This window comes from Galendromus occidentalis, unplaced genomic scaffold (genome assembly GCF_000255335.2).
Source record: "Galendromus occidentalis unplaced genomic scaffold, Mocc_1.1 scf7180000076944, whole genome shotgun sequence".
NCBI lineage: Eukaryota > Metazoa > Arthropoda > Arachnida > Mesostigmata > Phytoseiidae > Galendromus > Galendromus occidentalis.
In genome coordinates, this window is record NW_003804933.1 from 224,236 (window position 1) to 237,522 (window position 13,287).

The 13,287-nt window shown below is 53.7% G+C and overlaps 1 protein-coding gene across 1 annotated transcript; it reads left to right on the forward strand.

The window, feature by feature from the left end:
• The first annotated feature begins 11,941 nt into the window (after window positions 1-11,941).
• Window positions 11,942-13,146, forward strand: EMC4 (ER membrane protein complex subunit 4). Its single transcript, XM_003740390.2, has 5 exons — window positions 11,942-12,093; window positions 12,214-12,328; window positions 12,449-12,591; window positions 12,697-12,865; window positions 12,993-13,146. Exons 1-5 carry the CDS (start codon window positions 12,029-12,031, stop codon window positions 13,029-13,031), a joined length of 531 nt encoding a protein of 176 aa, XP_003740438.1. The 5' UTR covers window positions 11,942-12,028; the 3' UTR covers window positions 13,032-13,146.
• The last annotated feature ends 141 nt before the right edge of the window (window positions 13,147-13,287 follow it).

Consider the following 13,287-nt stretch of genomic DNA (forward strand, 5'->3'; position numbering starts at 1 on the left):
GGAACTCGCAGGGAGCGATGAGAGTACCGAAAAGGGCACCAGCTCTGCCTCGTGGCTCCACCTAGTTCTACATGAGGCCAAGTTCGCGCCGGGGCGCGACTCCCGTTTTCCCGATGCTCGACGGAGGGCGCTACCTGGCTCAGGGTCTCCCGGGGAATAGGTCCTTGAGAAATCAACAAGTGTTGGTTTTTTCTAAGCCTGGGAGAATAGGTTACCTAATTCCCGGGGAATAACGCCAGTCGAACACATCTCCCAGCTGCGCATGGTCTCCCGCTAATTGACCGGCATGAATTTCCGACACAAAATCCGGCGCAACTCGAGACCGTCTTGAGACGGATCTTCACAAACCTATACACGACCGAGACCTGCGCGGACGGGCGCTAAATAGGACTCCAGCTCATCCCGATACGGTTGGTTGGGCACGATCCGCCGATTTCGCGTTATGGAAGGACTAAGAATAGCTAGAAAGAGTCAATACGATCCGCTGCCCATCGGGAGAATGGTGGCATCTCGCTCCAGGCCTCAAGCGGCAGCGTAGATTAGCTTCGCTGCTCGTTCTGCTCGCGCCGCCGCGGAGAGCGGCTGCCGCTGGTATTCCTGTAGCAGGGAGGAGGGGGGCAAACAGGCCGCCAGCGTCCCTTGTCCTAACCAGGTCACCCCGTCGAGTCACGAAGGCATCAGTAAAGGCGGCAGCAGAAGCCGTAGACAGTGAAGACTAGCGGCGGCGTTCTTTCGCGGATGCCCACCCGCCTGCCCGCCAGCTTGCTAGGGCTCTCCGACTCTGCGTACTTTCGTTCGTCCGCCCGCCCGGCTGTGTCACACCCTACTCGTAGCAAACCACCGGCAAGCCGGTCGTCCAAACAAGCCGAACAATGAAAAGCCTCCATCAGCAGCGGAAGCAGGATCGTCGGTGTGACCGCCACCATCGCTGGAAAGAGCGTGTTTCCAGAATCTGGGCTTGCGGCGACGATCTCCTCTTCGGGTACCGAGAGAAATCATTGAGCGTTCAATTTTTTTTAGCGGATCTCCTCCTCGCCATTCGTGGGTATTGGCGGCACCGGCAGCCGGGTGGCGTGATGACGATGAATATGCGCCATAATAGTCCATCTCATCACGTAGTTCGAATCAAAAGGGTGGGACCTCTTGACTCGATGCGCTGTTGCCTGACCGCATTCTCGAGCAAAGTCAGCAGCGATGTCAGCTCTAAATAATGGCTCTTGCCTTCTGGGCCAATCGATGGCTCTTGCGCCGCAACGGCCCTGGCGGCGGTCATCGATACCGAAGTAACAACGACGATGTCATTGACCCCACGAGCTAGATGTCCTCCGAAATGATGATTACGAAATATTTCTAGACCCTTGCGGTGGGACTTGGCGGAACGGGACGCTCGTCGGCGGCGGCGGAACAGGTGGCGTTCGCCCACAATGAACCCGCCCGCAATCGGGAATTGACGACACGAGATTTTTCCCGGGAGTAGGTACTAGCTCGACTCGATAGAATCATGTTGGGAAATCGACGGGAGCGGTGTCTTGAAAGCTCACTCAATTCTGTCCTACACTCGCGGGCTCGCATCGCAGACGCCGCCGGCTGCTACTACGGGGATTCCTGCGGAGCCGAGAACTCGGGAATAATCCCCTATCTTCGAGAGCGAGGGATTCTTCTCGTTGTAGGAATGAACTTACCGTTGAGGTCTATGCTGCTCCCGGCAGCGGAAGCCTCGAATCCAATCGAGTTCTCTCTCGAGCGAACATTGCAGAGAGATCCCGCCGACTCCTTAGCCCCCGTCGCTGCACCTCCGGATCCAACAGGGCCTCCATTGCTTTTCACAACCGCCGAATCGGCCGAGTCGACGCGTAATGAGTCGCGATGTCTGGAAGGAGGCACGAGAAACAAATATCATTCCTGTCCAGGACGGATCACACACTATCGTTCACATTATTCCTCTCTTAGACCTCGCATCGTCGAATTTCTGTTCGTCGCAGCTGATCTGCCGATCGCTCAGGAATCGCTCTTCGAACTGAGTTTCTTGGATGGCTAAAAGGACACTCGAGCCCTCTTTTAGAACAGATAATAACATTGGGTGCGGTGATGGTGGCCACTTGAACGCGCATTGGCCGTCTGGCCATGGTGCAGATGGGTCGACCTCTGCGCGTACGGTGGCTGTGGACACGTTGCTCTCTCTCGTCGTCGGTGGACGAAATCGTGCGGGAGCCCACTGAACTCGCGGCGGGCCGGACAGCTATTTAACGGTGACGACGCTCCCCGCAGACCTCTCGTCACGTGGACGATAAGCGCGAACTCGTCAAGGTCACGGTGACATCGAAGCGCAACGCCTTCAGTCAAGCGCCGCGAATGCCGGAAGTTTGCGTCAATCGGCACACGTACCCGAGTCACGGACAGCTGACCAAATACGTACGTAGTCGGATCCAATCAGCCGAGGTGAGCACGATCAAACGCTTGAGAGAGCATGGATGAGAGTCAAGGCGCCCAGATCCTGAGCGGGCGACGCGTCGAGGACTGTATGTCTGAGGCGGTTTTCGAGGTACCGCGATTCCGTTCGCCGGAAGTTCTCAGAAGGGAGTCGCTGATCTGCGCTCTTCCTGCACAACGAGCAGAGTTTCTTCATTTCCTCCCAAGGACATCTCACTCTCTTCCCGCGACCGAGTGCGCTATCGGACTCCGAGGCTTTCGCAGAGGCGGAGAGAGGAAGGTTCGAGGTGGGAGGCTTCAGCAAGAAATTTCCACAAAAAATTGAGCTCGGGAGAGCCCTCCGATCCGACCAGAGGCAACAACATCCCTCCCAGCCCTTTCAACTCACTATCTTGCTTGGTAGGTATTGGAAGTCACCCACGGGCTTACTGACGGGTGAGGGCTCCCGGAGATTGAATTCAAAATGAAAACAGAGGCTTGAAAGACTAGATATAGAAAGCGGAATGAAAATCTCGGTAGATATTGAATCGATCCCCCAATGATTCTCAGAGATGAGAAGGATCCGAGAGCGGTTTCATTGTTGTCCTTGTGGAAAGCACTAAAAGATGAGGAGACACCGGCTCTAGAGTCGCGAGTATTTATAGCGAAGCTCCGGTAGAATTTCTCGAGTTCCCCGGGGGGTGCTCCCACGACGCGGAGAAGTCCCCTCAGATGTTGTCCGCCGGGAGCCGCTCGTGGAAGTGGTCGGGGTGTTTTTCGGTCCTCAAGCCCTGACGTCAAACTCCGGCCTATCGCACCCATCATTATTATCGAAGTCAGAGCCGTCGATCACTCTTTGCCCGGCGTCCAAGGGCTCACCTCTCGTGTCGATTCATCGGAGACCCGCTAGCTTGTCGCCATGCCCCGGGATCTTTTCTGATATCTGAGGTCCGGGGCAGCACAGAGCGAGCAATCGATTCTCACCTAGCGGCCGAACGTTGAGCTTCCGCTCCACGGACAGGCTCGAGCACGAGAACTTTGCGTTCAGCGATGAACAATCAGAGCTGATCGAACGCAGGATCGCTCTTCGCTAAGTTTCTGTTCCTCGCAATGGGGAAGCCTCTCCTTCATTCCGTGTGATTTCCGTCTTTTACGAAGAGGAATAACATCACGGGTAAGAGTCATTCATGGCAGCGGCGAGTCGCCATGGGCTGAAACGTGAACTTCCGGTCGATTTCGCGAAACATCGGGGTTCATAATCGAAGACCTTCCGCGGAGGTACGAGATGTGTCAACTCCCCCGTATGCGCTTATCCTTGGCGCGTATAGAGGCTGGAGCAGCCTCTGTTCCAGCCTCCTTTGAATGGGGAGCGGATACCGTTTCCAGGGATCATCCTACTCAGAAAGTCCGATTGATATAACTCACTTGCTAAGAGATTTGTTTTGGTGCGAGTTGGAGGTCGTAACATCAACCTGGAAAGGATCCGTGTCCAAAGTAATAACGACGGCAGGTGGCGGGGGCGTTTTCGTTTTTGCCATAGCCCGCAGGTTGGCTCGATTCTCGTTCTCGTTCCCCATCGTCGGCCTTCAAAGAGGCCTGCTGTCAGCAGCGCGATTTTTCTGCGAAAGTCGTTCCCCCCATCTGCAGCGGCTGTATTTTATCCTGACGAAACAACGCTGCTCTACACCTGCAACGAAGAGGACAAACAAATTAGTCTACATATCTACCCAGAAGCCGCCGAAGTAAGTTCGGTCGGGTGTGGATCTCGGACGAAGTTCTCCCGGAATGCTGACACGGGCAGGAGCGCTGAGCGAAATAGCGAGCTCGGGGTCAGCATTCCAGGTTCTGCTTACACTCCAGTCTCTGCCAAGGCGGGAAATTGATGACGGACGGTGGTATGAGGTAAACGATTCAGCATCCTGACGACCGCCCATCTACCGAATAGGCTCCGAGAGCTCGGCATAAGCTCTCTGGGTCTAATCGAATATCTCATCTCGTTTGCTTTGTTGCCCTGGTAGTTCAGACGGAGAGAGAAGAGAAAAATCGATTCAATAATAATGTGAACGTCGAGTTTCCGATCCGAGATTTCGGAGTCATCGGTTTTTCATCCGGCACCAACGTTCGAGACGATTAGAAGAGCTCTGAACTGAGATCACGGCTCGGATTCGTGCTGATGCCGGGAGCTATCTCCTCAGCTATCATCGGGTGAGATGAGCTGCCGAAAAAAGCCAAGCGAGCTGAACGACAATTTCACAGGGGCGGTATCCACTGATCGTCGTTCCATGTAGAATCGATACGACCGAATGAACCTCATCGGAAGCTTCGCGCCTGACGATCTCGAGCGCTGGATGCTTCCAATGAGTGGGAGGATGATTTGTTTGAATACGAAATCGACGAGGAATCGTCGATGCCTGTTCGTCCCTCCGGCCACGATTGGGCACGTTTTGTATCGCGTGTTGTCCTGTTGGTCTCGATAATCACACTTCAGTGCCGACTAGGGGATCAGCTATATATCCGCATACGTCGACCGCATAGAAGTGTCCTCTCGTTTTTGCCAGTCCGTTCTTCACTCTCGCGTGCTTGTGAAGGGTGTCGCCTCGTGGAGATATCATGGAGGCCGCTTTGTCAGTCGAGCGAGCCACGACTCATATCGAAAAGGCTCTATCGTGCAGCCGCCGGCGACGTGCGTCGCATTTCAACCAGACAATGTGTCTGTCTGCGACTTTGTTCACAGCGGTCATTCTCTCGAAGCGCCAACCAACGATACGTGGAACTCCATGACGAGCCACAACGGTCGGTAGTTGGATTTTATGAGCGGAATCAACACCGCCGGAGTCAAATGGCAATCATTATGCTTCGATTCAAATGCGGTGTCCGAGAATGTTATCGGTTGTCGTCTAGACCTAGACCAAAGAACGGTCCTATAAGGCAAACTACATGACGACGAAAAATGTTCCCACCAGTTCCGCCGGGGCGCTATCGTAACAAATAAATGATCTCATCGAGCAATTGCCGATAACGAGTTGAGTTTCCTGGCGAAGGAACACGGGGTCCAAATCGATGAAGGGGTCGCTGTCTGGAGAAAGAACATGGATTCAGATCTGCCCGCGGCGTAAGAGCTCCGAGGGTCCACCGTCATCGAAACATGTCTGTTATGTGTTCTTCCTATGTATACTGTACGGAACAAGAACATTCGGTGAGAAGCCGGAAACGGCCGGAAAGCCGATGGGAAGATTTCCTTGTGTTCCGTCCCCGGACACGAGGACGGAACATTGCTGATTCGGGCCGAAAGTGGAGTGATCTATAGAGGCATTCAATAGCATGAGGCACACACGGGGCCTGCCACCGAGGAGTTTGTCTCGGTCGCGCTCCTTCCTGATCCATCTGGCTTCGTCGGAGATACCTGTCGAGCTGTCTCGGTGTAATATATCCACGATACGCTCGATCAGAACTCAGAGATCAGGAATGCTCCATTCGCTGGTAGCCATTCTCGGTTTCAGCGACACGTCCCTCTAACTGTCTCCCACCGCCGGCCGCTACCTTCATCAAACTTCTCGAACGGAAATCGACGTTCCGGCCAATATCGATCGAATCGGAAGTCTGTCCAGAGAAGGTGTGGTGGATCCCCAAGCTAGCCGGGCTTGCGAGAAACGCTCGCTCCGCCTGATCCCCTCGCCATGTCTCTCAATGTCGCCTCCGGGAATGCCGTTCTACCGAATGGGTCCAATCGCAGTGAACGGGACGCACGGACGGCTCAGAACGAATATTCTATCAGCTGAGTGTCGCCCGGCGCGAGAACGATCCAAGTGGCAGCGAATTCTAATCAGCAAGATCGAATGAGACGGGACCTTGGAATTGGATTCGAAAAGCGGAATGCCGGCCCCAGTCTGCTGACGAGGGAAGAAACTAAGACCTTACGTCCAAAGTTCTCGTTCTTAATGACCCAATCCGAGGTCTCTTGACGTCGAAAGCCTGAAGCCATCTCGCGCTCTAGAGATCCGTGTCCGCTAAATAATTTACCTCTTGGGAGATTTTTCGTAGATTATTATTTCGTTCCAGATTGTTCGGCCGATGAGACTTGGGTCGCCACTCGCCACACAGACGGGATCCTGCGACGTTTCCGATACTTCTTCCGAAGCGATATCATACGAGCTGTTCTCGCTGTACACCACAACCTTAGACCGACTGTGAAGACGTGTCTTCCGTGAGGGAATCGATATGTTTCCTGTTTCCAGGCTCGCAGCGAGTTCACAGAAATTCTCCTCGTTTGCCGAGATCGACCAGAGCAGCCATTCCTCCGCAGTGTGGGCCCCGGACGTACGCGACGGTAAGATCGAGTACGTTGGTGAGAAGCCTGCGAGGGCTCATCAATTTCGCCACTCTTTGTCCGTGAGGAGGAACCCGTTGTAACTTTCACCGCGCTTGACGAGGTCAAGATAGGAGAACTCATCGAGATTTCGGACTCGACGACGCCAAAAGTATTCTGAGTGAGGGCACCCTGAGGATGCGGCGAGGTGTCAGGCGCTCATCTGTGGCTTTCAGCGGGAGCTGATTGTGACGGATGTTGTCTCACTTCCCGGGTGGGATCAAGAATTTTTCGCATGGGTTGAGTCAGGCTTGTTGGCGGACGCTCCTAGAATACGCCGTTACGTGCCCTTGGACTCCAATACTTAACTAATGACCCGCACAGGTCATCCCGCCCAGGCTTGAATCAATGGGAGAACGCATCATTCAGCAGTCGATTAGGGTTGACAAGGGTCGAATAAGATGAATAATATGGTGAATCCCGGTGGAAAAATATATATGCTCCTCCAATCGTCTCGGGCGCTCCATTGAGTTAATCGCTGGGGCTCGAGGAGCGCACGCGGGCTTGGATGAGGACGCAAGATATCGCTCATTCCGATCGATTGAGACACAACAGACACTGTTTGCGCGAGCTTGAATCCGGTCGAGGCCGTGCTTACAAATCCTGAGGCCCCGCCTCATGACTGAACAGAAAGCTCACACTGGGATGAAACCCTGGCGTGCACTTCTTCGTCGACATCGTGCATCCTCGATCGGGGAGATCAGCTCGTAGATTGAGAGACTGGTGAACAGTGACATAGACGGTGCGCACACAATGTTGCTCGTTCATGCATGAACGGCGCCAAGAAGACAGGCTCACACAACATCAGACCGAAAGCTCTTGCCATAATCCCCGTACAGCTTCAAATAATTATTGGGATCGACTCCCGAGGCCCGATCTCCGAGCGCATCGGTGATGAATTGAACGCTGTCGCTGGTGTTCGGGATCGAGTCTAAACGGATTAGAGGAACTCGGTAGATGAGAATGGGCTCGATGGAAAAAACGGTCGCTGAGGGAATTTCCCGGCACATCAGCCTGTCCCCGAGCCCGTCTCGCATCATCTTAATTCTTCTAGGGTAGCGACTCTCCGCGACGATTCGATCGATAGCCGGAGATCGACCCTAAATGGAGCAAGCATGTACGCCTCGGCGAGGGATTCGGTCCGCTGCGATCGCAGTGAGGTCCGAACAGCGGTCCTTGGACAAACACGGGATTTCGAGCTCCTGATGCTCGAACTCGAATTCCCTAGGCAGCTCCGACTCTCGCTTCTGCATTGGGCCGTGCTCGCCGCGACGGCAGATGTCGGTGCTGCCACGGATTTAACGATTGAACGTATTCATCGGCCTAGGGAAAATGGCTCTTATCCCAAGGTGGGCCATATAACCGCTACTCCGAATCTGCGATTCATTCATCAACGAGGAAGACGGCTCCCATGTTGCCTTGCAAGCCCCTGGAGGGGAGCTACTTTGCCGGGAGGAAACGGCGACGCAACATCCACCCCTAGACCTCTCGAAGGCTCTTTTAGAGCTATAAACGTGATTGCTGTTTTCATGGAGACCTCTTTCTCCCGTTGCTTCCGCCGACTCTATTGGGAGCAGCAGAAAACGCGGAGCTCATTCACGCTGATCGTTTCCCGACGAGGCAACTTTCCACTCTCTGAGGAGTATTGACCAGTCGCGAGTTTCTTCGCTTATAGAGCTCCAACCCTCTAAAGATTAGCATCTCCATCGCGAAAAATTGAGAATCCTCCATGTCCCCTCGGCTGTCGCGATGCGCGTTCGGGAACGAACATAAGGATTAGTCGAGCGGAGCCCAAACGAGATGAAGGTCGACTGAGAAAGTTCCCGCCCCTCCGTAGCACAGTCGGGATTTCCTCAAATCGAGACGAAACAAACGCACATCTCGAAACTCATATTCGGCGTCGTCGGCCAAAAAAAGTAAGGCGGTGAATTATTCTACGGAGGAAATGAATGCTGGCGCGCCAACAACACCCGCGACTCTTCTTCGCGTGTCTCTTCTAGACTTCGTATTGTCGACCGAGAGTGAATTCAAAAGCCCGTGGAGAACAGTCTGAATCCTCGCAAGGGATTACCCAACAAAGTGTACAGGAATGTTTTTCGGAGTGTTGCGCTGAAGCATGGAACGTTGTTCGCCTTCCGTGGAATCGTATGGGACGTCTCCACAATCCGCGTGGGCTGAGAGAATTGCCCCGTGATAGCCTTTCATACAGAGTCGCATGAGCACGCCAAGAACGGCTTTGGGCCCTGAGATGACCGACAAATACATCTTGTCGCTGCTCAGAACCCGAGAGAGGGAGCTCTCGCTCGAGGATTCAGCCGCGAGGCTGTTCGGAACTCGGGTTTTCCCCTCGTACTTGAGCTAACAGTCCGAAACCGAAACGAGTTTTTTGGAATTTGGATTTTGGATCTGGCCAGCTGATTTTTTGAGGACGGAATAGGATCTCTGATCGATGATTTTACGCTCTCCCATCGGTCCCATATCACATATGTTAAGCCGGGAAATCCTGGTTCATCCGACTAGCAGCCTCGACTGCAGGAGCTCGCAGTCACAGGAGTCCGAATGCAGCGGTTTCGCTCACTGTTGCCGTTCACTCCCGGAGGCTTTCCTACCGACAACGGCGACAGCCACTCCACGGTGAAGTCGACCGAAAGTCGGACGGGAGGAAACGGGAGACAGCAGGGCGCCACGGGACCACGCGCGAGACGATGGCCGAAGGTCGTCGACAACTGAATTCAAATGGAGGCGGAACTGCCGATCGAGAACGTGAAGCAAATTTTAAGTTTTCGTCTCGATGCCGTTGTCCTCAGCCGCGAAAACAAGCACGAAAGTACATGAGTCAATTATTTACTTGGAGGGAATACAAAAGGTTGCACTCCAAAATGTTTGCACCGCGTAAGTGGTTCAGACATCTCAGGCTTCCGCTCTGCTGCTGTGCAGAAGCCTCGAGTCGACCGAAACTGTCTAGAACTCGAATTGTGACCGTGGATCCGCTATCGGTTAGTAAGGCGAGCGTTTAAAAGCGAGGACGACACCATTGTCTGTGGCGGCCATCCGGATCCGTTACCTTTCGATCAGCTCGGGATGGACTCGGCGACGGAACGGGAGTTTCGCCGCCGTCGACTCCGCGACACCGAACTCAGAGCTTGCATGAAGCGATCACTGCCGCACAGGGTTTTCACTCGAGATGCGGAAAAGTTTACGTTAGTTCGTGCACAGAAAACGGCGGCGCACCTGGTCGAGGGACTCCCTTTCCGTGGAACGTGGGGCGCACTTGCTCAAATACACAACATAAGCTCCTTCGGAGGCCCTCACGCATGCGCGACGGAGAGGGTATTTTGCCGTGCCTCGAGCCCTCAAGGAAGGAAGGACCTCCGACTTGCTGGGGCTCTGCTGGCTGTCTCGTGGGCGAAAACGGCGGCGACTGCGGTGGTGGCGGTGGTGGCCTGATTCCTGGCCTGCTCACCAACTCACCTGCCTCTTCGCCTTCGGGGATCGTCTCCGGCGTGCGAGCTCGCCAGCTCTTCGAGCCCACCATCTGGAGGGCAACGAGCTTCCGTGACGCCTGCATCAGGTGGGGTGGGGCGGAGACGAGATCCGTCGTCACTACGCTGGCCGAATGTCACCCAAGGGGACGGCTGTCGTCGCTTGTCTGTCTTCCGAGTGGCTGCGGAACCTTTAAATCTGACCCTGAACGTACTGGATTGAGCCTGAAGATGTGGGAGCATCTCTCAGGGCGTATTCTGAAGCCTCAGTCCTTGGAGCTACGGACTCGTTCGCATCGCGATGAATTCGAATAATGAACGATGCATTCTCGATGTCTGTTCATTTGCGCTCTACCACTCTCTCATGCCCGGCGCTGAATTTTGCCAGATCCTCTCTGACATAGTTCTTGAACAGACGAAATACCGTTGGACTCTATTCGACTGACGTGTTCTCAGTCGAAACACCCATACTTTTCTTGAATGGTGAATGCCTTCGCCGAGTCCCAATCTGTGCACACCAGATTGGCCTTGATCATCGTTCCCGAATCGAAAACTTGATACGAATTGAACTCGATCGATGGGGCCGAAAAGGAAAAGAAGCACGACCGGAAACCGCTAGGCGGAACTCTGAAGGAACTTCTGACGCGACTCCCAACGGAATTCCTCACCGAGCTCCCCACGGCTTCCCGTGAGGAGAGTTCGACGGATAATCATAAAGTATAACGGGACCATTGTCAGGGTTCCCTTGCAAGGTAAAAAAGTCTGACGACCGAGGCGAAAGAAACGAGCTGCAATCGGTGCTTAGTGAGTCCGGGACACAGGCCCGGGGACACCCGATGCGAGCCTAGACAAGGCAGCAAGTCTGATTGTGATTTATTGGAGGACGAGCATATCTGCTCCAGAGCAGGGTCGGGGTCGATGAGGGAATTCGCGTCTACTGTGCCCACGTACCTAGAGTCCCGCGGAGGCAATTCGGCGGTGCTGGCTGGGGACCATCTTGGTTCAAATTCGACTTGGAGATCTGCGCTCTAGAGTCTAGACGGATCCATGTGAAGATCAGATGCGAAGTATGCTGCTCAGGGGACCAGGATGAATGAGATCCGAGAATCGATGATTCTGCTAATACAGATCTGAATTAGTGTTTCGCAATCTACCCGGTCTAGCGGGTGAGGTCCGCGACGCCTGCAAGAATCTCTCCATCTTGATGTCGTGCCGCAGAGGTCTCCTAGAGAACAGCATTCATTCATCACGTGAAATAAAACAGAGTCCTCTCGTTGGATCGATGTTGAGTCGGCGCGGGGACATCCATCCAACGTCAGGGAGTTCAGTTTTGTTCGGAGGCTCTGATCCCGGAAGAGAATTTTAATTTCACCCGAATGATGGAATATGTACGTCGCGGCCCCCGCAGCACACGACCGCGATTTTTAACCTCATTCCCTCAGTCTTTGTTCTATGTACGATTCCGATCCGAACAGACCCCCGATTAGAATCCGGATCGTGCCTCCCTTCCTACCTCCCGCTGTTAGGAACACCAGCGAACTGCATACTAGAGCAAGGAGGAAATAACTCCTGATCCCTTGCCGTACGGCCTCCCCTGCCACCGAAGCTCTGCTCGACCGAATACCCGCGATTAGCCCGCTCCCGCCCTTACCTCGAGCAGAGATCATCCGCATCATTCGAATGTTGGCGTTGTCAAATTGAAGAGCGGAAACAGTGTTCTAATCGAGTCAGGTCTGGCGAACTCCGCATAGGGTCGCCCTACGAGATCGTTATGTCTTCATCCGGAAAGCAGCTACAGACTAGAAAATCCCGATGTGTGCTGAACCCCGCCGTGAGGTAAGCACTGACTCAATGCCTGGTCTATCCGGCAGCGTATATCGGCGCAGGTGCATCGACATCACTGCCTTTGATTGGAAATGCTTCACATGAATTTCAATTTCCGATTCTCACATCCAGTAAAACAGAAGAGCGTTGCGGCGAAGTCCTCGCAGTTCCCCCGGGTTTGTATCCGAACACAGCGTTCAATACCGTCCAGGTATCGAGGGAGAACGACACCAAGCTGATTGTGAAGGTGACGATCTGTCCACGATTTTCCGTCTTCTGAGAACTCTCGATCGATGAAGAAAATTCACTTATGGGTGACCCTCTGGAGGACTTGCTCTGATTTTCAAGGAGGCTCGTTCCTTTCTAGCGATCGTGGGATATAGCACTCGCTCCGACGAAACAAATACCCATGAATCTCTTCATCATGTACATGGCGGGTGGTTCGATTTCCTTATTCCCTCTGATGATGATTGGCGTCCTATTTCTGCGCGTGGTGAAAGCACTATTTTCGTAAGTTTTTCCCCCCAATGCGTATGGATTCTGACCATGTTTCCGCGGCAGACTCGAGTCCCACGAAGACTTCTATATGCGAATGAGCTTCTTTTTTGTCCCCAGAATCAACGCAACTTTCGCTCTCATATCGGGATCGCACTCCATTCCGCAGAAAATCGTTTTCTTATTGGGGAACTTGGCTACGTTAGGTCTAGTGGTGTATAAATGTTCATCGATGGGCTTGCTCCCGACATATGCGTCTGACTGGCTCGACTTCGTTGAACCAGCGCAGGTGAGTTATCTTTTTGAGCAAGCTGAGTTTATGATATCCTCTATCCCGGGAAAATCGGGGGCATCTCGCTCGAGCCTGCTACCCACATCCAGCTGAAACGTTTCGAAAACCAGTTTCCTCTTCGCAGAGAGTGGAGTATTCGGGTGGAGGATTGAACCTCTCTTAGGATTAGGGCAACGAGATAACTCATGTTCCGGAACGGGAACCTCGGGACAGTGAGTCGAATGGTGACATCGGGGCGACCTAAGGTAGAAATAAACTGGTATGTTTTTCACGAGCAGCATGACAGACTCTTTAATCGACGTGGCTGGCTTCCCCCTCGCGCTATTCTTTGACGATTGGTCGAATAAGACAAGGGGATGCGGGGCACAGGATCCCCGGGTACAACTCAATGATCCCCGGGGACTATCCAATTTTCATCT

Coding starts and splice junctions, on each gene's coding strand:
- EMC4 (XM_003740390.2), top strand. CDS start 12,029: ATGTCTTCATCCGGAAAGCAGCTACAGACTAGAAAATCCCGATGTGTG. Junction 12,592..12,696: donor GTGGTGAAAGCACTATTTTC/GTAAGTTTTTCC, acceptor TTTTGTCCCCAG/AATCAACGCAACTTTCGCTC. Junction 12,866..12,992: donor ACTTCGTTGAACCAGCGCAG/GTGAGTTATCTT, acceptor TCCTCTTCGCAG/AGAGTGGAGTATTCGGGTGG.